Below are 21,357 nucleotides of genomic sequence, written 5' to 3'. Positions count from 1 at the left end.
CGGCCGCCCCGGGGAGCCCCCGGCCCCCGGCCCCCGGCCCCCCGGGGCCAGCAAACTACACGGCGCAGCATGGGGAAACTTAAGCAAACTACTGACAGACATCCCCGACTCGTGAATGAGGAGTAATGAGAGCTAAACTGAAAACTAACGGTCATGACAATACATTTGGAGGTGAGGGAATGGGAAGAATCTAAGACTCCAGGAAGCACCACACGTCACACGTACAGGTCACATTTCTACACAAATGACAACACATCCCCTGGAATAGCAGCAGCCGGAGGCCCTTGGAGTGTATCTGTTCTGGAGCCAGGGCCCTTCATTCAAGAGTGAACCTATTCTTCATCTCACAGATTAATTCAGAGGCTTGCTTTGAATCCCCTAAAGTGGGCTGAGAAGGGTTTAGAGCAGGGTTAGGACTATTAGAGAAATATACATCATGGCATTAACTTTGCAAGTTTGAGTCTGGAAGAATTGGCCCCAGCAGAAGCCCTTGATTCCTTGTCAAGAAAATTCAAATTAGAAAGAAAAGGAACACAACACTCTCACAGCAAGAAACTTGAACAAATGAAGACCAGGAAAACACAAAACACCTACACATGGACACAATATCTATTCTAGAGAAACCAAGGTAAAGGACGAGGCGCACCCATGAAAACAGGGTGGTGACCCCTCAGGCCTGGTTGGGATGGGAGTAGACAAACTCCCCTCAATCTGGGGAAAAGGTTTCCCCAAATGTGTCAAAAGAAAGGAAGCCTGGATATCTTGATATGTCACAACTTCAGAAACAGCAGCACTAGACAGGAGACAAGGATTCTGGTTTGGGCTTGAACATGCAGAAGAAACCTCTTCTTCCCTCAATGGGGATTAAAAATCCAGTCTTACAGAGCTCAGTTCCTGGTTCTGCACATATCTTTCTCCCTGCCCCATCAGGTCCTTCCTCAGTGCCCAAGCTGAGAGGTCCAGAGAATATTCAGGTACAGCCCTACAGCTGAGGATAAAACTGGCAATGGCAATAAAAAAGGGGTGGGGTGGGGAGTCAATCCCTGCCCTGACCTGGCATAATGTAATGGAAGGAATGCTAGACTTAGAATCAGGAAGACTTGGGTTTAAATCCTGCCCCAGGCACTTACTAGCTGTGTGACCATGGGCAAGTTATTTAACCTCTCTGGAACTCAGTTTCCTCATTTGCAAAATGAGGGAGATTGGATCTGATGACCCCTGAGGTCCTACCCACCTCTAAATCTGGGAGTCTATGCGATTTTCTGCCCTTGTCCCTCTGAGTCAGGTCTACGCCTTGAGTCATTCTTTGACCCTGCTGACAGCAAATGTGAGCTGTTCAATAAGTGTGGAAGAAAGTAGACCATCACAGGTACACTTAGAAGTTACATGGATCAAAGCTGGTGAGTTTTTCCCTAGCCCAGCTAATAATGTGCAAGTTTCTGAGTAAACTTAGCCAAGAGGGCTAATTCAACCCTTCTTTCCCTGCAAGGGGCCCTACCTCCATCTCAAAGAAGTCTAGCCACAACTTTATATAGATATAAAATGCCCTCCCAAGAACCACCTTTCACCCTAAATCTAGTTTAAGTGGCCAATAAAGGCTAGAGGTTTTGCTTTGCACTTTATTTTACTGGTTCTTCCTTTACCTCATTCATTCAAGAGGAACCTAAGGATCTAGCTTAATACTCAGTACTAAGTACTTAGTACTCAAACAACCCAATGGAAAAAGATGCCAGTATTGCCAGAGTTAGAACTAACTGCCCTGAGCAATCCATAGTTACTGCTTAGATACCCTACCCATACTTGGCTATTTTGAGCATATCACTAACAAGAGCTTGCTGAGCCAAGATAGTGGGACAGTTACCTCTGTTGGTGAGGCCAAGATAGGGTATTTGGCTCAATTCCAAGAGGGAGAATTCTCTGAAGAGCTAAACGGCCAATTTCTGGAAGACACATAGATCAAAGAAGGGAAGGGGAAGGATTCAGGTCAAAAAACTGCCAAGATGTTTGAGCACAGTGGCACAGCTTGAGGCTAGTGGATGGAAGGAAGAACTAGACAGAGCACGAAAGATTGTTTGGCATCAGGTGAGACTTCTCACTGGGCCACCTAAAGAAGGCAGAGATCAGGAAAATATATTTTTTCACACACCTCCATACCACAAAATTGGAGGAAATATATACAAATACAACTGATGGTATTTCACCATCACTGATCTTGTTCTGGGATAAATATGGGATAACTTCTTGCCCCAGATTCAAGTTCTGACAGATGTCTGGCCAGAGGGTTTCAGCCTAAAGCTTCATGTTTAGCCCCTTTATCTGAAGTCTAGGAATAAAGTAATGGCCAGATTGGATACCAATTACAATTCTCATCATGTCAGAGAAATAATGAGGAAGACAGCCAGGACAGACAGTTAACCTATACCCCAAACTTATACCTATGGCAACTCCTTGGTCCCTGAAAGTCTACCCCTGCCCCAAAATACAGGGAGGAGAATGTGGAAGCTGAAAGAATGACTGTCTATGCAGACAGCCCCTAAAGTTACCTCTTCTGCCATGGGCCTTCATAGGACCAAGGCATAAAGGAAAAAAGCCAAGGTGTCTATTCATGAGTGATGAGAATGGTCCAGCCCTACATCTCATCAACATGACACATCTCATCCAAAGTCAAAGCCAAATACTTTCCAGCCCTAGAGAGTGTTTATTCTGGCCTTTGGTGTTTTGCCACAGGGGACTCAGGATGGATTGGGAAGGGCAGGAGGCAGAAAGAGGGAAGACTGGGTAAGCACAGATCCTGCATCCTCCATATAAGTGCTGCATTAGAAGCTCTGGACAGCCTGTGCTAGGAATCCAGAAAAAAGCAAAAGCAGAAACAAATCCAAAAAACAAACACGGGAAGAACAGACACAAGAGTGACATCCACATGTCAAAGGTCACCAGAAGCACCAGCACGCTACCGCCGCACAAGACCTCACCAGGCACGGACGACACCACGGCCACCGGCAAAGAGACGGAAGCAGAAAGGGCAAAAGAGTAAGTCACTTTTGGTACAATTGCAAAAGAGATATCAAAGAACGTTAGGACTCGCCTTCTGGTCGGTTTTGTGGTTAGGCTTTTTTTTTCTTTTTTTTTTTAAACTAAGTTTTATAAATAATGTCTGATAACTCTGTGTTTATAAAAACTAAACTTCAACAGCCACAGAGAATTATTCAAAGAAAGGATTTACAACAAAGGATTTTTTCCCCCAAGTTCCTCTCTCTTTTTTAAATTAACAAAGTTTCTAGGATACTTTTTTTTTAAACCTTTTCCATTTCTATGGTCAAATATGCCTCCTATTCTGTTTTTTAAAAAGACAGTTTTATAAATACTCTGCAGCTTTTTCTTCTTTAGTCTTTAAACTTATATAATTTAATAGCTTCTTCAAAGGAACTTTTCTCTTTTTTTTAAATAAAGGACCATTTAACCACACAAATAGGTTGTGTAAACAGTGACACAGGACCCATTGCTAAGACACACTGTACACACCCTTCAAATACGCTCACAACTAGTGATTTTGGTCTTGTTCAGTGCAACGTGTCAGGCACAAAAGCCGTGGCTATTGGCTCCCAGCCACCACATGACACTCCGTCCTCCCCCCCCAGGACCTCCCATCACCTCCCCCACAACCAGGGAAGCACCACTTTACTCTCCCAGTCTCACTAGGACATTCTGCACCTTCCCCTTCAGAACAAGGCCTGTCTGTCCCCACAATGCTGAGCTATTCAACTTGAGTTTGTGTATAACAAACCACTGCAGAGTGAACAGTTCCCAAGGTGGATCCTAGTTCCTGACACTAGGGGTAGTGAGGACAGCATTCTGAGGTCTGGGAGGCAACCTGGGGCTCAAGAAGGGACAGGTCCCATCCTCTCAAACCGGAACCTCCCCTCCCCAGAGACAAAGGCATCCTAGCACACTCTCTCTATGCCAACAGGGGCACAGTGGGACTCCATGTCCACATGGCCTTGGTACCCAGAGGAAGGAAGGGGGCCACCCCATGTCACCGCCGCACCGACCAATCCCAACGCACAAGACACATGACGATAATGATGAAATCAAAGGGGTCTCAGCCCGGCACCCCCGGGGTGGGAGGTTGTGCTTTGCAGGGAAGAGGTGGGAGAAGAGAAGAAGGAAGAGAGGTGGGGACAGGGCTGTTGAAATTGCCTTGTGCCTAACCACCCCACATATACCCGCCGCCACCGGGGGAGCACACACACACACACACACGTGTCACTACGACCGGGCGTCCGTTTTCGACTTCACTATTGTGATGACACTGGTGGCAGCCACTTTGCCAGGGACGAGGGGCCCCATGCTGGCAGTGATGGGGCCCCGGGCTGGGGTCACGGGGCTTCGAGCCACCGTCCTCGCAAAGTTCTGCAGTGCCTCGTACTTGGAGCGGAGGGCGTCCAGCTCCAGCTTCATGCTGGCATTCTCAGAGGCTAGCTTCTCCACCTCTTGCTGCAGCTCTGCCTTTTGCTTCTCCAGCTCTTCCTTCTGGGTTACCCTCTTCACTCGGCAGCTAGCAGCGTAACCTCGGTTTTTAAGTGTGCGCCGACGCTGCTTCAGCTGAATGATCTCCTCCTTTGATAGGCCCCGAAGGTGCTGGTTCAGCTCTCGTACAGACATTGTCACCAGCTCCTCATCTGTCAGGCTGGTGCCATTCTCACCTGGCTCCCTCTTCACCTAGGGGGATAATAAAAAAAAAGTAAAGTCATCATCTTCAGGTACTCTTTCCCCCACCATAAGATATGAAGCACATGCTGTACTCCCTCACATTCTGTTCCTTACCCTTCTACCACTCACCTTCAAGGCCTTATTTCCTTTACTGGGGGTCGTCATAACCTGGGAGCCACAACAGTTGCTCTCTGAAAGGAAGAATAGTTGCAGAGTTAAAGCATAATTCTATGACCCTTCCTTCTACTCAAAAAAGAATAACTGAACTCTCAGTTGAACCCATCAAACCACAGTTGTTCCCCCTTTCCCTGATCCATTTTAGATTTATATAACCATGATTTCTAAGATCTGCTCCATATTTAAAAATTCTTATGCCTACCCCAAAGTTTTCTTTACCTCTAACTGGCTGGGGGTTACTTTCTTTCTACTACTACTCCTACTCCTACTCCTACTCCTACTCCTACTACTTACTCTTACTCCTACTCCTACTACTACTACTCCTACGTCCAGTTTTAAATACACCTGAGCAGGAGATAGTCCCCACACCAGAGCAGACCTGTTTGACTCCTCTAAAATTGTGCTGGTCTCCTACTCCTCCCCTTTGGGAATCAGGGCTGGGGCCAGAAAGGGTTGAAGGTATAGGAGTGAGAAGAGACGGATCAAAAGGAAAACAAGAGAAGTGGAGGTAGAGATTAGAAGGAAAGAGATGGGGAGGGGCCAGCCCAGAAGGAAGCCAGGAGCTTTAAAAATAACTTGGCAGCATCAGAGAACGGCTGTTCCTAGCGAGTCATGCTGACTCAGCACATCACTTTGCTCTCCCTCACCCACTTTGGCAATCCCAAAGCCCAATCAGCCAGCAAGGCCTGAGGCACCCAGTCCATAAGCCTAGGTCCATATGTAAGGAAACAGAACATCAGTCAACAAAAGACATCCTGCCTGACAGCAGAATGAAGGAGTGCACACCTGAATTCTCACCCTAAACACCTTTTCTAATCCATGGAAGGTGAGAAGAAAGGCCTGCCTTTTGAGGCCATGTCAACGGCCCAGAAAAAATTCTGTTAGACTTTCAGGGAAGTAGAAATTGAAAGTTTTATATTTTGGCCTTTGAAGAAGTAAGCTTTGGACAATGTTTGGCTTAAGGATGGCCCCTGACTCCACTGGCATTTGTACAGAAGGTGGACCTCACAAGATCATAGATTCAGAGCTTGCAGGGAACCCAGAGGTCATCTAGTACTTACTCATACATGAGGAAATTGGGACCCAGAGAATTAAAAAGTTGCTTTTGCCTAAGGAGCTGTAGATAGTATATAATTCTGTTCTGTGTCACACTGCCTGCCAGTCTCAGGATACCTTCAAGCAGATCCCTCTTGGCCCATCTGCCAGGCCCTATTTGTTCATGGGGTAATAGGCCCAGCTCCTGTGGCTTTGGATTGCAGAATCTTATAGCTCCCACTTCCCACACACAGTTTCACTGCAACCAGGGTATTTCACAAGGCCCACCTAGCACTAACCACTCAGGGGCCCTGCTTGGACATAAGCTAGCCAAAGACTGAGGTGAGATGGTGCCATTTGGGTCACTATTTACTCTCTGGCATAGTATCTGCTGCACATTTATGCCTGACTTGTGCTGGGAATAAACTTTCTACATGCCAAAGAACACAGCAAATGGATCCCAGGCAGCAGAAGCTTACACCAAAGAGTGCCTGTCGTCTGACAGCCTTTTTCAACATTTTTTCCTCCTAAGAGAGAATCTAGACACTTTTATTTTTACTACCATGCCCCAGCATGCCTTGAGTCTTAACAAACACCTTGCACCTACATCAAGATTTATCCTTTTTAAAGCATTTTCACATTTGTTATATCCCTCTACATTTCTCAGAACATCTCGGACTCCTTTGCAAGTCCTTAGTTCCTTCAAAGTTAAAAGTCTTTACCTACCCTCCTCTTCCCAGCCTTTACATCAATCCCAGCTCTTCTCAGACTTAGCAGAGGAAAGAGGATAAAATAGATAGTCATTTTCATGTGTTTCTTAATTCTAAATTTTAAGGCATAACAGATCAGGCAGGGGAAGCCCTTAAGTCTAAAGAAGGAGTTTTGATTGTAAAGGACTGGGTTATGTGTGCATAGAGAAACAAAAAGAAACTTTAGGAAGAGACTGGAAGCAGGCATTTCTTCTACAATGAAACACTTTGGGGGTCAGAAGAGAACCACTTAACTAGGTCAGGGAGAAAAGCTCTTTGGAGAAAGACACCTGGTTAAGGGCACATTTTTGTCAACCTGACAAAAGCTCCTGGAGTTATACACAGGAAGCCTGCCTCAGGACTGATAGGAGTTGCATAACAAGGTCAAAGGACAGAGAGATGTGGAATCAGGACTCCTAGGCCTATATTGGTGAATTGGTTCTTTAACAGAGACATGAAATATCTTAGGCTCCAAGGAACTTTGGTCCTATAATCAGCACTGGTCTTTTGTGGAAATGCTGGCCCCATGATTGATCCACATAAAGCCTCTGGTTTTTCCCTGCACACAATGAGATTACATTAGTAACTTTACCTGTGATTTGAAAGACAGAACAGAAAAAGAAAAAAAGACTAGTCTGGAAGCTATACCTAAGTGACTACCACAAAAAAGGCCAAAGACAGGTCTCCTCAGACAGCCTTAGCAGTAAAACCCTCTTTCTCTGACCTGCTGACTGCTCAGCACAATGATGACTCCTTGAAGAAAGATCACACTGAAAAATGCCGAGTGTGACGGCTGGAAAGTGCCTCCTCAACAGATTTCACCAGAGCACAGAAGGCCTGAACTCAGCACTAGTACAGCCAATCCTCTTCTAATCAAAGGGGTGTGTGTGTGTGTGTGTGTGTGTGTGTGTGTGTGTGTGTGTGTGTGTGTTGTGTGTCTATAGGAGTGCTGAAGAGTATGCTCAAATTGGAGTTTAATGTACTCAGGACAGAAAAAAAAGCTCCAACCTGCACCACACACACACAAACACACACACATTCATTCTCTCTCTCTCTCTCTCTCTCTCTCTCTCTCTCTCTCTCTCTCTTTCTCTCTCTCTCTCCCCTCTTTAAGAGGACACTGTGCAGGGGTGGGGAGAGAGGCAAAAAGAGAGATTCAGTCCCTTGAGAAGCTCTAAAAAGTCCCCCTGATATTTGTGCAAGGCAAATGATTTCATACATAATTGGGGAAGGTTTAAGGAAGGTTTAAATGATACAGAGCCCTAGTTCCTGGACTGGGAAGAACCCAGATGGTCAATAAATGAAACAGTCGGCATCAGGAAAGAAGCTGCACTATACCTAGTGTCTTCTCTGTCCTTCAAGCAAATCAAGCACCGATTCCCTCATCTTTTCTCCTTGCTGGACTCCTGACCAGAGCTACAAACAGGACCTGGTATACCCTCTTATACTCTAGCAAGAACAAAAACTTCCTTCCTGAAAGGTCAGGGAGGAATGTCATGGTTTCACCAAGATTTTATTTGAGGGTTCATTCTGGGGTTCTATTTTTCAATGTTAGATCGAAGTTTAACTGTTTGCTAAACAGGGTTCATTTCACAATTCCAAAGAGAGCCAACCCTCTAACTCTGGTTCTCCTGGCCTGCACTTGTTCAGCAAATTCAAGGAAAAAACCAACACCAATTTTGTCTGAGGTCCTGCTAAGAATAAAGGAAGAGGCCAAAAGCTAATCTAGAACCTATCAACAGTCCTTCCACCCAGCTGGACCTCAGCTGAAATTAGGTCAGGTAGATTATCAACTCTTTGTCACTCTTAAGGGTCAAAGCTTTGGTCAAGATCTAATTCTTCCTTATTTTCAAAACCATGGGAGCAATATAATCAAGAGAAGTTTGTGAAAACTTTAGTACTCCAGTTCTCTACTTAGGTTTACCTTCCCACACACACACACATACAATCCTACCATTGTCATCTCCTCTGTGCCATTCATTTACACTATATTGAGTTCCCAGAATCCACAAGGGCTTTCTTCCCTGATCAAAACCTAAGCCCAGGGAAGTATCTAAAAAGCTAAGTAGAAGTGGTTGATTAAATTTAAAGTGTTAAATCTCCCAAGTATATATGTATTTTAAAAGAAGGAGAATGCCTTGAGTTAAAATTCTCAATCTCTTGGTGACAGAATTTTACACATCAATGTCAGTGGGTTAGCAGTATTTCTTTGGGGTAGGGTTCGGTGGGAGAGGAGAAGAAAAAAACGGTCTTCCTGGTGACCTCTAGTCAGACACTTAAGTCAGAGTGTGTATTCCTGCTATCAATTCATTCGTGTCCAGGAAATACCCACAAATTAGTCTATGATAAACAATGGTCAATTTAAATGCTCAATCCCCCAAATCACTGAACACTTGGCTCTAAAGAAGTCAGCACCTATCTCTATTACAATTCTACAAATATTAGTCTCAAAAGCTCTAGTCAGGAAGTACTCCCTTACATAGGCTTAAGGTTCATGGTTCTCTCAAGTCTTCCTGTTGAGGACTACATAACCTTCTGCTCTAGCATAAGCCTCTGTGCTCCACATCACTAACTTTTTTCAATCCAGGTCTCAAGTAACAGACTACAGACTGAAAACTTGCCCACCCTGAGCATACCCTGTCTTCCCGACAAGACCTTCATTTGCCATTTCCCAGAACAGCTGAAAAGTCTCCTTGCAAGCTAGCTTTCTCATCTTCGCTCTGCATCAGAACCCAACCATACCACTTTTTGCCTCTTTGTTCTGCATATACTCTTCACATACTCTCCCCACAACTTCTTCCTTCACATAGACTGCTCTGCTGCACCAGTCATGTGGACAAGGTCCCCTGGCATCTTCTTCTGGACGTGTCCCTGAACTACTGGGTGGCATCTCTGAACTGGGACGAATTCTGTCAACTTTAAAAAAAAAGGATGGCAAAGTGCTGTCCCCCAGTAACCCGGGGGGGGGGGAAGAGCACAAACTCAAGGCTCTAGCATCTGGCCTGGGCTCTTTCAAAGTGCCGCACTCCAGTGGTCCTCGCTCTGCCCCAGAGATTGCCTCGATTTCCTCATCATCAAAATTTCGGGGCTGGATGAGATGGTCCCTAAGATTCCTTCCAGCTCCAACACCTCGGGTGCTTAAATAGCACAGTGGAGGACAACGACGACGCCCTGAAGCCGTCCTTGCGCTCGGTTCACTTTTTTCCCTCCAAATTTCCCCAGTCTGGGCTGTCATCCGCTCCTTCAAATCCCCGGGAGCGCGGGGCCGGGCCGCGGTGACCTCATGCTGATGAGTCAGCAAGTCTCGGTGGGGCTCCGGCCTCAGCTCCGGAGCGCGCGTGGCGGGCTCGGCCAGAGGGGGCTTCAGCCCGCGCCCCCCGCGCCCCAGCCTTCTCCGCAGGCCCCAGCACGCGGGGAGACGCCGCCACGGACACCTGATGAATCAGCAGCTTTGTTCGGTCAACGCTCTCGGCCGCAGCCGGGGCTCCGGCCTGGCCCGCCGAGGCGCGGGGCCCGGCCCCCCGGGCCCGTGCGGACGCGCCCCGGCCTCGGGAGGACGCCCCCCGGGGAGGGCTCGCGCGGGTCCGCCTGCCCCGGGCTCCTGCCGCCATCCCAACCCCCAGAACCACCGGGACCGGCGGCGCGGCTCCGAGGGCAGCCCGAGGCACCGGCTGGGGCCCCCCGCGGGCGCGGCGCGGCCGGCCCCGCCGGCCCAGATGGGGCTCCGCGCTCAGCCCCGGCCCCGAGGGCGGCGCCCGGGTCGCCGCGCCCGGCTCCACCCCGCCGCCCCGCCGGCCGGCCAGGGCTCCCCGGCCGCCCCCCGGGCCCGGGCCCGCCCCCCACCCCGCGCGGTACTCACCACACAGCGGGGCCGAGGCCCGGACCGGGCGGGGGGCAGGGGGGAGGGAGGGAGGGAGGACGGGCCCGGGCGGGCGGGCGGAGACTCAGGACCCGGGACAGGACAGCGGGCTGGGCGGCGGCGCCGGGCCGGGGCTGCGCGGAGGCCGGGCGGGGCGGGGCGGAGCCGCACGGTACCGCGCGGGTCCGGACCGCGGCGGGCCGGACCGGGGCGGACGAGGGCTGAGGCCGGGACGGGACCAGGCTCGCGGATCCACAGCCGCCACAGCCGCCGCCGTTCCACAGACGTCACATGATGTTTGGTCACGTGGGCTCCATTCATGAAGCGGCGACGCGATCGGCCCGGAGCTTAAAGGGGAAGGAGAGCGCGAGCTGGGGTGGGGGCGGGGCGGGCGGGGGAGGGGAGCGGCGGGGCTCGGGCGCCTGCACGCCCCGCGGGCCCCCCCCGCACCCCTGCTTTTCCTGCCTCCACCGGACGCTTCCTCTGCGCCTCCCCCCCCCCACTCCCGACCCCCAGGCCTTCCTGCCCCAGTGCCGGGCAAGGTGGTCTCCCCCGAGGTCTGAACCCTCCGGGCCTGGCAGGATGGGTGGTCTCACTTCTGGTTCTTGTTTTGTTCTGTTTTTGCCTTTCGTAGTACATGTGTCCCGCACTTAACCCGGCCCGGCGAAAATGAAGGGCTGAACGAATGCTGTGGACGGGCCTGGCCCCGGGCCTGGGGTTGCTGCCCAAAGAATATTGCCCACCCCAGGCAGCCACGGAGCCACTACCAGGCTTCCGGCCAAGTGAGTCCCCAGAGCTGTGCTGCCTCCAGTGTGGGGGCACCCTGGATATTCACATACAGGGCTAAGAGACGGAAGTTGGGTAGTTAGTTAATGATCTTATTCTCACCCCATATTCTAAGGCACTCAAGGGCTATGTTCTGGCATTGCCTCAACAATGAATAAAAACAATATTATCTCCATGCTCCCACTCGGTGGTGATGGCAGAGTCAGAATACTCCTGTCCCCATTGCTCCAAGCTCTCTCTCAACCACCATCACTCAGTGATCTCTCTTTTGTTAGGAGCCATTCAGGGCAGCTAGGTGGCACAGTGGGTAGGTGCACCAGCCCTGGAGTCAGGAGGCTCTGAGTTCAAATTTGATCTCAGACACTTAATAATTACCTAGCTGTGTGTCCTTGGTCAAGTCCCTTAACCCCATTTCCTTGTAAAAAAGAAAAAAAAAGCCATTCAATCCATATTTATTACCCAGTCAAGATTCTGGTAGCTATCACCATTATATTTGGCCTCCTTCTTCAGTGAATTCAGTACCTAGCTCATAGTTTTTCTCTCCCTTTTTTCTTCCTTTCTTCTCTCTTCTCCAGTGTTGATACCATCTCAGATAACCTAATTTCCCAGTTCTGCAAATTACTCATTTCCTATGACCCACTCTTCCTCTTGACCTGCTCCAAGTGAATAGCTTCACAATTTTTTTTTTAGGTTTTTGCAAGGCAATGGGGTGAAGTGACTTGCCCAAGGCCACACAGCTAGGTAATTATTAAATGTCTGAGGTCAGAATTTGAACTCAGGTACTCCTGACTCCAGGGCTGATTCTCTATCCACTGCACACCTAGCCGCCCCCAACAATTTTCTTTTTTTTTAATTTTTTAAAAATTTAATATTTATTGTCATTTTATACAAATAATGTTTTTATACATCAATAAAATATTCTTGTTTAAGAGTAAATAAAATACCCCCTCCCCCCAAAAAATAGACTCAGTTGAGCGATAAAGTAAAGGGGAGAGAAAAAATTAAAATTAAAATTTTAAAAATAATAGTAATAATTGTAGGTATGGCCAGGTGGCACAGTGGACAGACCACCAGCCCTGGAGCCAGGAGCACCAAAGCCCATATCTGTCCCCATACAACCAACAATCACCCAGCTGTGTGACATGCAAGCCACCCCAACCCCACTGCCCTGCAAAAACCAAAAAAAAAAGACCCAAAATAAAATAAAATAGTAATAATAGTAGGGGCAGTTGGGTGGCAGACACAGCACTGGCCCTTGAGCCAGGAGCACCCGGATCCAAATCCGGCCTCAGACACCCAACAATTACCCTGCTATGCAGACCCAGGCAGGCCACCCAGCCCCATTTGCCCTGCACCCCCCCCCAAAGAATAATAATAATAAAAAATGTGCTTGAGTCTTTGTTCCAACACCAACAACTCTGTCACGGGTGGATCACATTCTTTATGATAAGTCCATGGCAAAAGTTACTTCCATATTTTTCTATCATTGCCATTGCTGATTGCAACTCCCTCCTTTCATATTTCTCCACTACCACGTACTATATTTTCTCTCTCCTTTCACTCTGACTCTGCTATAGGGTATCTGAGTAGTGCAGCAGACAGATCCCTGGTCCTGGGGCCAAGAGGCCCTAAGCCCCCATACCACCCCTTAAGCCCAGCATGCACCCAGCCCTATGATCCTGGACAGGCCATCCAATCCCAGCCCCTTGCAGGAAGTTAAAAAGAAAATGTGTTATATCTGTCCACTCTCCCCCCATGGTCCATCCTCTCCATCACTCACATCCCCCTCTTCCCCCTGTCCCCACCTTCTTACTCCAGATGCCTATACCCCATTGAGTATATACGCTGTTTCCTCTCCTAGTCACCTCTGATGAGAGCAAAGATTCCCTCATTCCCCCTTGCCTTCCCCCCTTCCATATCATTGCAATAGCTCATTGTAATAAAGAAAAATCTTATTATATGAAATATCTTGGCCTAGTCCCCCCTCTACTTTTTCTTTCTCCCATTACATTTCCCTTTTTTCTATTGACTCCATTTTTACACCATATTTTATCTTCAAATTCAGCTTTCTCCTGTGCTTCAAATGTAAAAGCTCCCTCTACCTGCTCTATTAACTGAGAAGGTTCATATGAGTATTATCAGTGTCATTTTTCTATGCAGGAATACATGCAGTTCATCATCAAGTCCCTCATATTTCCCCCTCTCCTCCAATTTCCATGCTTCACCTGAGTCCTGTATCTGAAGATCAAACCTTCTGTTCAGCTCTGGCCATTCCAACAGGAACATTTGCAATTCCCCTGGTTCACTGAAAGTCCATCTTTTTCCCTGGGAGAGGATATTCAGCCTTGCTGGGTAGTTGATTCTTGGCTGTATTCTAAGCTCTTTTGCCTCCCGGTATATTATATTCCAAGCCCTAAGAGCTTCCAATGTAGTTGCTGCTAAGTCCTGTGTGATCCTGACTGCAGCTGCATGATATTTGAACTGTGTCCTTCTGGCTGCTTGTAATATTTTCTCTTTGACTTGGGAGTTCTGGAATTTGGCTGTAATATTCCTAGGGGTTGGTTTTTTGGGATCTCTTTCTCAGAGGGATCGGTGGATTCTCTCCAGTTCTATTTTGCCCTCTGCTTCTAGGATATCAGGGCAATTTTCCTGTAGTAATTCTTTGAAAATGATGTCAAGGCTCTTTTCCTGATCATGACTTTCAGGTATTCCAATAATTTTTAAATTATCTCTACTAAGTCTGTTTTCCATATCAGTTGTTTTTTTCAATGAGATGTTTCACATTTTCTTCTAATTTTTCATTTTTTGCTTTTGAAGTATTGAGTCCTGGTTTCTCGTAAATTCATCAATCTCCCTGAGTTCTATTCTTTGTCTGAAGGATTTGTTCTCCTCAGAGAGCTTTCTTATCTCTTTTTTCCATCTGGCCATTTTTGCTTTTTAAAGCATTCTTCTTCTCCTCAATAACTTTTTGAACTGTTTTATCCATTTGACCTAAGCTGGTTTTTAGCATGCTATTTTCTTCAGCATTTTTTTGGATTTCCTTGACTAGGCTGCTGACTTTATTTTCATGTTTTTCCTGCATCTCTCTCATTTCTTTTCCCAATCTTTCATTTTTCTCCCTCATTTGATTTTCAAAGTCTTTTTTGAGCTCTGTCATAGCCTGAGTCCAATTTCTGTTTTTCTTGGAGTCCTTAGATGCAGGAGCTTGTGCTTCCTCATCTTCAGACTGAGTATTTTGATCCTTCTTGGGCTCATAGGCAAAATATTTCTCAATGGTGCTCCTCTTTTTTCTCTGCTTGCTCATTTTCCCAGCCTGAGCCTGGTTTTGGGGGTGTTTCCTGAGCTTTTGGGACACTCCCACAAAGATCTCAGTGTATGAGGCTCTGTCCTCCCTCCTGGTCTGTGAATGACCATATGCACCTCCCTCTGCCACAGGGCTGGGATGGGGGGGCCCCTGCTGTTCTATAGGCCTAGAATGCAATCAGGATCTGAATGTGGTCAGAACCCCAGCATTCTGTTCCAGGGGCAGAGCTTGGCAGTCTCTGTCTCTTCACTTCCCTCCCTAGGTTCAATGGGCTCATTCCCTGGGGGCTCCTACTTACTGGCTCTGCCTGCTTCTGTTTCCTGGATCTGGACTGTGGTGGCCACGCTGCTTGCTGTGTGCCCTGAGGGCTGGGCTTCACGTGCTCCCTCTGGCAGAGGTCCCCCCCATCCCCCAAGCTGTGCCTGATGATCCCCGGGGCATAGCTCAGGAAACTCCCCCTGCTGCTGAGAGCTGAAGCTCCCAGAACCCTGGGGCTGCCTCCAGGAGGCTCAAGTTCTTCCACTCTGGCAGGCCACCCCTCCAACTCTGGGGAGCAGAGCCTTTCTGCTCTTTTCCAGGTTACCTTGAGTTGGAGAACTGCCTCAACTGGGTCCCTCTGTGGGTTCTGTCTCTCAAAAATTTAGAGTCCTTAGTTTGTAAGTTTTATGAGAGAGCACCTAAGACAAGATCCTCTCTTGTCACCATATTGGCTCTGCCCCCCCCCAACAATTTTCTAAAGATACAATTCTGCTAATAAAGGCTTCTTAAAAAAAAAACAATCCTTCACATACAATGATTATATACTTGATCTTGTCATTGCCCTCAATTGTTCTACTTCCCTGTTTATGAATTCTGAAATTCCTTTTTCTGATCATACTCTTGTCATTCTACTTTCCCCCAAACCCTATTCTCCCTTATTGTGACTTCCAGTTCCTTAACTGTCAGTTCTTTCCCAGACTGTAAGACCCACATTGGCCATCATCTCCTCCCTTCCTCATCCTTACTTCTTGGTTCAATTCTTTTGTTTTTTTGGCGAGGCAATAGAGTTAAGTGACTTGCCCAAGGTCACATGCTAGGTAATTATGACGAGTCTGAGGCCAAATTTGAACTCAGGTACTCCTGACACCAGGGCTGGTGCTCTGTCCACTGCACAACCTAATTGCCCTCATTGGTTCAATTCTAAACTTTCTTCTTGAAGATCTTGCTCTGCCAAACCCTGAATTATTCTTATTGTCTGCTGCCTTTGTTCCTACTCAAATGCTGATGAATTAAGCTGGAGAAAATGGTGAAACTATGCTGACTATAATATTTGTGATGTAATCTTAACCTCCCTAAACTGATTTACTCTCCCAGCCACCACAGTGACTTTTCTAAACCTTTTCATGACTCCTCAAACTTTCCATGATTCTCTCTAAATCCTAACAATCAACTGAGAACCTTGCCTGATATTTCACTGAAAAAAATTGAGACTATTTACTGAAAGCTCCCTCCTCCTCATATCACATCAATTACTCTACTGCTATCTGTTCTAGCCATCTCACATGAAGACTTTCCCCTTTTTCCTTGCCAAGGCCCTCCACATGTACAAGTGAACCCCCAAATCCATCCCATCTTCTTCAGTAGATTGCCCTCTCTATCTTCTCGATGATCTTCAATCTCTGTCTACTGATTGTTTCCTTACTGCCAACAAACAAGGGCAAATTTTTCTCCATCTTTGAAAAACCCTCATTGATCAGTCCATTCCCACTAGTTATCATATCTTTTTTTCCCCTTGTTGTGACTAAATTACTTGAGAAAGTCATTTATTTATAATTGGTATCTCTCCTCTCACTCTTTTTTTTAGGTGTTTTTTTTTTTTTTTTGCAAGGCAAATGGGGTTAAGTGGCTTGTCCAAGGCCACAGAGCTAGGTAATTATTAAGTGTCTGAGACCGGATTTGAACCCAGGTACTCCTGACTCCAAGGCCGGTGCTTTATCCACTACGCCACCTAGCCGCCCCTTCACTCTTTTCTTAACTCTCTGAAGTTTGGCTTCTGATCTCAAAGTTATCAATGACCACTTAATTGCAAATCTAATGCCCTGTTCTAAATTGTCATCCTTCTTGGCCTCTTTGCAGGCTTTGATAAAATTTATCACCCTCTTTTCCTAGAGACTCTCTTCTGTCTCGGTTTCTATGACACTATTTTTCTACCTGTCCATCATCTTAGTTCCTTTTGCAAGATCTTCATTCAAGTCACTGTTACTAACCTTGGGCATCTTCCAAGGATTTGCCCTGGGCCCTCTTCTCTTACTATTTCACTTGTTGATCTTACCAGTATTTGAGAATTGTATTAGATTATCATGTCTATGTAGATGTTTCTAAGATTTATCTGATCCTGATCTTTATCCAGATCTCCAGTATCACATATCCAATTGTCTGTTAGATATGTATAACCAGACATTCAATAGATGGTGAATTCAGTATGTCCAAAACTAAATTTATTATCTTTTCTGCCCTCAACCTTCCTTTTTCCTGACTTGATTATTCCTGTCAAAGGAACCACCATCTTCCTAGCAATCTAGGCTCAAATTATTTTCCTCTCTCTTACCCTTCCTTCTACAAAAATCCAATTTGTTGCCAAGGCCTGTTGATTTTTAATAATGCCTCCTTGTCCTCATTCCCTCATGCCTGGAATAGATTGCTTGTTGGTCTACCTGCTTCAAGTCTCTCCCCACTCTAGTCTGTGTTCCTCTTAGCTGCCAAAATTATCTTTATAAAGCATATGCCTAACCAGGCTACCTCCCTTCCAATAAACTCCTGGGATCAAATATAAAATACTCTGACTTTAAAAACCCTTCATAATTTGGTCCCTTCCTACCTTTCCAGTCTTGTTACACATTTCCCTCCATGATCCAGTGACCTCATCATTATTCTTTGCATAAGACATTCCATCTTCCAACTTTGTGGATTTTCCTCTGGCTGTTCCCCCATTCCTAGAACTCTCTCCTTTCTCATCTCAGCCTCCCGGCTGCCCTGGCTTCTTTCAAGTATCAGCTAAAAATAGAACTTTTCTTCAAGAAGTCTTTCCAGATCCCATTTGATGTTAGTGCCTTCCCTCTAAGATTCTCTCCAGTTTATTCTGGATGGATAAATTGACATTTATAGTTATATCTTAATATGGTTTATACATTATCGATTATATAATACATTTACATAGCATCATATATTACATGTAATAATATGGTGTTATACATAATATAATAAATTCATATTTTTATTATATTATAAATTGATATAGATATTCTTCATAGTTGTTTGCATAGACCATGAACTCCTTCAGACTGGGGACTGTTTTTTCTCTTTGTGTCCTCATTTTGGAACTCGGGGCCTGGATTTTATTAATTATTAATAAAGGCACTTAAAAATGTGCCTTTCCTTGACTTTGCACAAAGTCCCTAATCTCATAGACTTAAAGATGCTAACTAAAATCAGTATTACTATTGTACAATTATTAACAGTGTAGCAATAGGGCAGGCTCTCCTGGTTGATGACTGCTTTTCCTAGAGCTCTTTCTCTCTGGCCACTTCCTCTATAGTCTCCTCCCACCACTTTCTTGCTCTCCAAACCAGAAACCATGCCCTGGAGGAACTTCTGCCCACAAGCTTTGCTGGCCTAACTGATAACTGCTTCACCTGGACCTGGAAAGTCCCAGTCTTGATTCACTTTCTTCTTCTTTCTTCTCCAGGTATCTTCTCCACTTTCCCTTTACAATCAAGCTGTAGGCTTAGGTATCATTTCCTTCTTATCTCTTTTTTTTTTTACTTGTTTGTTTTTGCTAGGCAATGGGATTAAGTGACTTGCTCAAGGTCACACAGCTAGGTAATTATTAAGTATCTGAGGTCACATTTGAACTCAGGTCCTCCTGACTCCAGGGCAAGTGCTCTGTCTACTGCCCCACCTAGCTGCCCCTCCTCATCTCTTATTCTTCAATTCTGGAAACATGAAGTAAGATTAAATTGATTCTATCATTGTTCCTGGATAAGGTGTGTGTGTGTCTTTAGTATTTCATGGGGAATTTTCTGTTCCTGTAATTTTCCCTAATGAGTATCTTTCATTCTTCTGAGTGTTTTCAGCTAGGTGGCGCAGTGTATAGAGCACCGGCCCTGGAGTCAGTAGAACTTGAGTTCAAATGTGACCTCAGATACTTAATAATTGTCTAGCTGTGTGCCCTTGGGTAAGTCACTTAACCCCTTTGCCTTGCAAAAACAAAACAAAAATAAATTTGACTCATTCTTCTGTGTGTTTTGTCCTTCCCATGTAATGTCAATTCCTTAAAAATGACTGCCCTTGCAAAAGTATTTGTATCTCTAGCCCTTAGCACAATGTTTAATGTCTGGTATGCCTCTCCCGAGAGATTGTCTATTCAAAGTGAGCCTGAAAAGCTATAAAAACTTAATAGGTACTCCAGGGAGCTGAACATGTTATTCAGTGAGAGTAATTTTCTTTCACATGTTAATAAATCTCTTTGCTTTCTATTTGGCTGCATATCTTTGACCCATGGTCATTGGACCCCTTGTAGAAGAGTATGCATTTTCCATGATGTCCCATTCTCTGTTGAGAGAATTCCCTAATGTGAGTAGGCAGCAAGCATTTAATAAATGTTTTTATTCTTTTATTCATTCATTTAATCCATTAATATTGTAACAAGGAGAAAGATCACAGCCATAGTCACCTGTAATTATCAATTATAACTTCTGATTTAGTTCTAGAAATATTGACTTGCTATTTAGTTCTCCCAGTATGGCAATTAAAATCTCATTAATGAATTGCAAACGAAGAGGGTATCTTCCTATTGAGGAATGGTTAAACAAATTATGTTAGATGAATATATAGAATATTATAATGAGAAATGATAAATTGGGCAATTTTAGAGGAACTTTGGAAGACTATGAACTAATATAAAAATTGGAAGTGAGTAAAAATGAGAATAATTTATCCACTGGTAACATAGAGAAAAAATTTTTTTAAAGCTTTAGAACTCTGATCAGTGTATGGATCAATAACAAATCCAGGAACCTGTAGATGAAACATATCATTAACCTCCTGCCAGTGAGGAAATAAATTCAAAATACATTTTGGGGGCATTTCCAAAGGATGCCCATTTGTTTTATTAGACTAGGCATATTTTAGATAAGGGTTCTTATCTAAAAAGCAATGAGAGGAACAAGTTTAAAGATTTAAAAATGCTGTTTATTTTTTAAAATAAAAGTTATTTCAGGTTCTCAGAAAAGAAATTCTTAGTTCTTTCTTTACATTACAACATTTCTTTCAGGAAAAAAAGGTCTCTTAATCCTTTATTTCTATGCTCAGTCTGTCTTCAACCATGAGAATTAATAGTCTCTTCAGAGTGCCAGTTAAATTGCCACTTTCTTCATTCTATTCCCTTTTAAAAATAAAGTAACAGAGGCGACCTTTTTTTTAATTTTAGATTTTTGCAAGGTAAATGGGGTTAAGTGGCTTGGCCAAGGCCACACAGCTAGGTAATTATTAAGTGTCTGAGACTGGATTTGAACCCAGGTACTCCTGACTTCAGGGCCAGTGCTTTACCCACTACACCACCTAGCAGCTCCAAGAGCTGACCTTTCTAAGCCTTTGACCTTCTGCTGTTCTCCATTGCCTTCTTCCTAGCTTTCCTTGTGCGATCCTTCCTGACAGAAATCAGTCATGATGTATCACAAATTTATTAAAAGTGTTTAGACTCAGAGAGGCTACATGTCCCAGTGAAAAGAGCACTGGCCCTGGAGTCAGGAGGACCTGAGTTCAAAGGTGATCTTAGACACTTATTGATTGCCTAGTCATGTGACCTTGGGCAAATCACTTAACCCCATTGCCTTGCAAAAAACAACAAAAAAAATGTTTAGACTCCACCAAAACCTTACTATATCAAGGTTTACCAGAAGATCTGGATAAAATTGAATGTGATGCTGTACTTTTTTTATATATACCAAATAAGAAAGGCTAATTTAAAAAAAAAAGCAAAACTTTTAAAGGTTAAGATTTAGGTGCTCTGAGATATCATGCATTATATGCAATAACAAGCTGGTTGTAAATTGGGCACTTATCAAGAGAAGTATGCAAGAATTTCCCATATTGGTTTTTTAACATTTGTTCATAACATGAAATAAAACCATACATGTAAGGTGATTATTTGCTCCAATTCAACTGAAATATAGTCTCTTTTTTTGGTTTATCTGGTTCTCATCACTTGATCTATGTATATATTGCAAATTCAGCATTTTTTTAAATACATCTGGTAGATTAACTGTAATTATCTCTAAAATAAAATGATTTAAATTTTGGGGGAAAATTTCAGTGATAATATTCATTGCCTATGTGAATAGCTTATTGAAGATGGGGTTATATGTCTCCTCATGGCCAAAAATTTTTTAATCCCTGAAAAATTATTTGGTATATATCAAATCCAAGTAAATATATAAACATAAATACATGTATATATGTGCACATTAAATATATAATGGGCAACATCATATAGTGTCTGAAATATGTAGGACATATGTACATATTAATATGCCTATAAATGTATATAATGGTATATGCAAGGAGAAAGACAACAACAATAATATAATTACTAAATATAATAATACTATAGACATTATAAACATCAAAAAGTTCAAAGCAGAACCATATATAATTAATGCTGAATTACATCTAATTGTGTAAATGATAATTTTTACTTC

General features: G+C 44.7%; 1 protein-coding gene across 5 annotated transcripts; it reads right to left on the bottom strand.

Moving 5' to 3' along the window:
• Window positions 1–23: 23 nt before the first annotated feature.
• MAFG (MAF bZIP transcription factor G) lies at window positions 24–10,618 on the bottom strand. Of its 5 annotated transcripts, none has more exons than XM_074224869.1 (3): window positions 10,531–10,618; window positions 4,840–4,901; window positions 24–4,719 (listed from the first exon to the last, which is right to left on the bottom strand). In XM_074224869.1, exons 2-3 carry the CDS (start codon window positions 4,873–4,875, stop codon window positions 4,267–4,269), a joined length of 489 nt encoding a protein of 162 aa, XP_074080970.1. In that variant the 5' UTR covers window positions 4,876–4,901; window positions 10,531–10,618; the 3' UTR covers window positions 24–4,266. The 5 variants fall into 5 exon arrangements, with proteins under 5 accessions (XP_074080970.1, XP_074080967.1, XP_074080971.1 ...); XM_074224866.1 differs by lacking the exon at window positions 10,531–10,618 and adding an exon at window positions 9,414–10,047; XM_074224870.1 differs by lacking the exon at window positions 10,531–10,618 and adding an exon at window positions 9,454–9,523.
• Window positions 10,619–21,357: the final 10,739 nt, after the last annotated feature.

Source organism: Macrotis lagotis, chromosome 2 (genome assembly GCF_037893015.1).
Source record: "Macrotis lagotis isolate mMagLag1 chromosome 2, bilby.v1.9.chrom.fasta, whole genome shotgun sequence".
Classification (NCBI taxonomy): Eukaryota; Metazoa; Chordata; class Mammalia; order Peramelemorphia; family Peramelidae; genus Macrotis; species Macrotis lagotis.
Note: the sequence above shows the minus strand (reverse complement) of the source record. Positions and strands in the feature narration are given on the sequence as shown.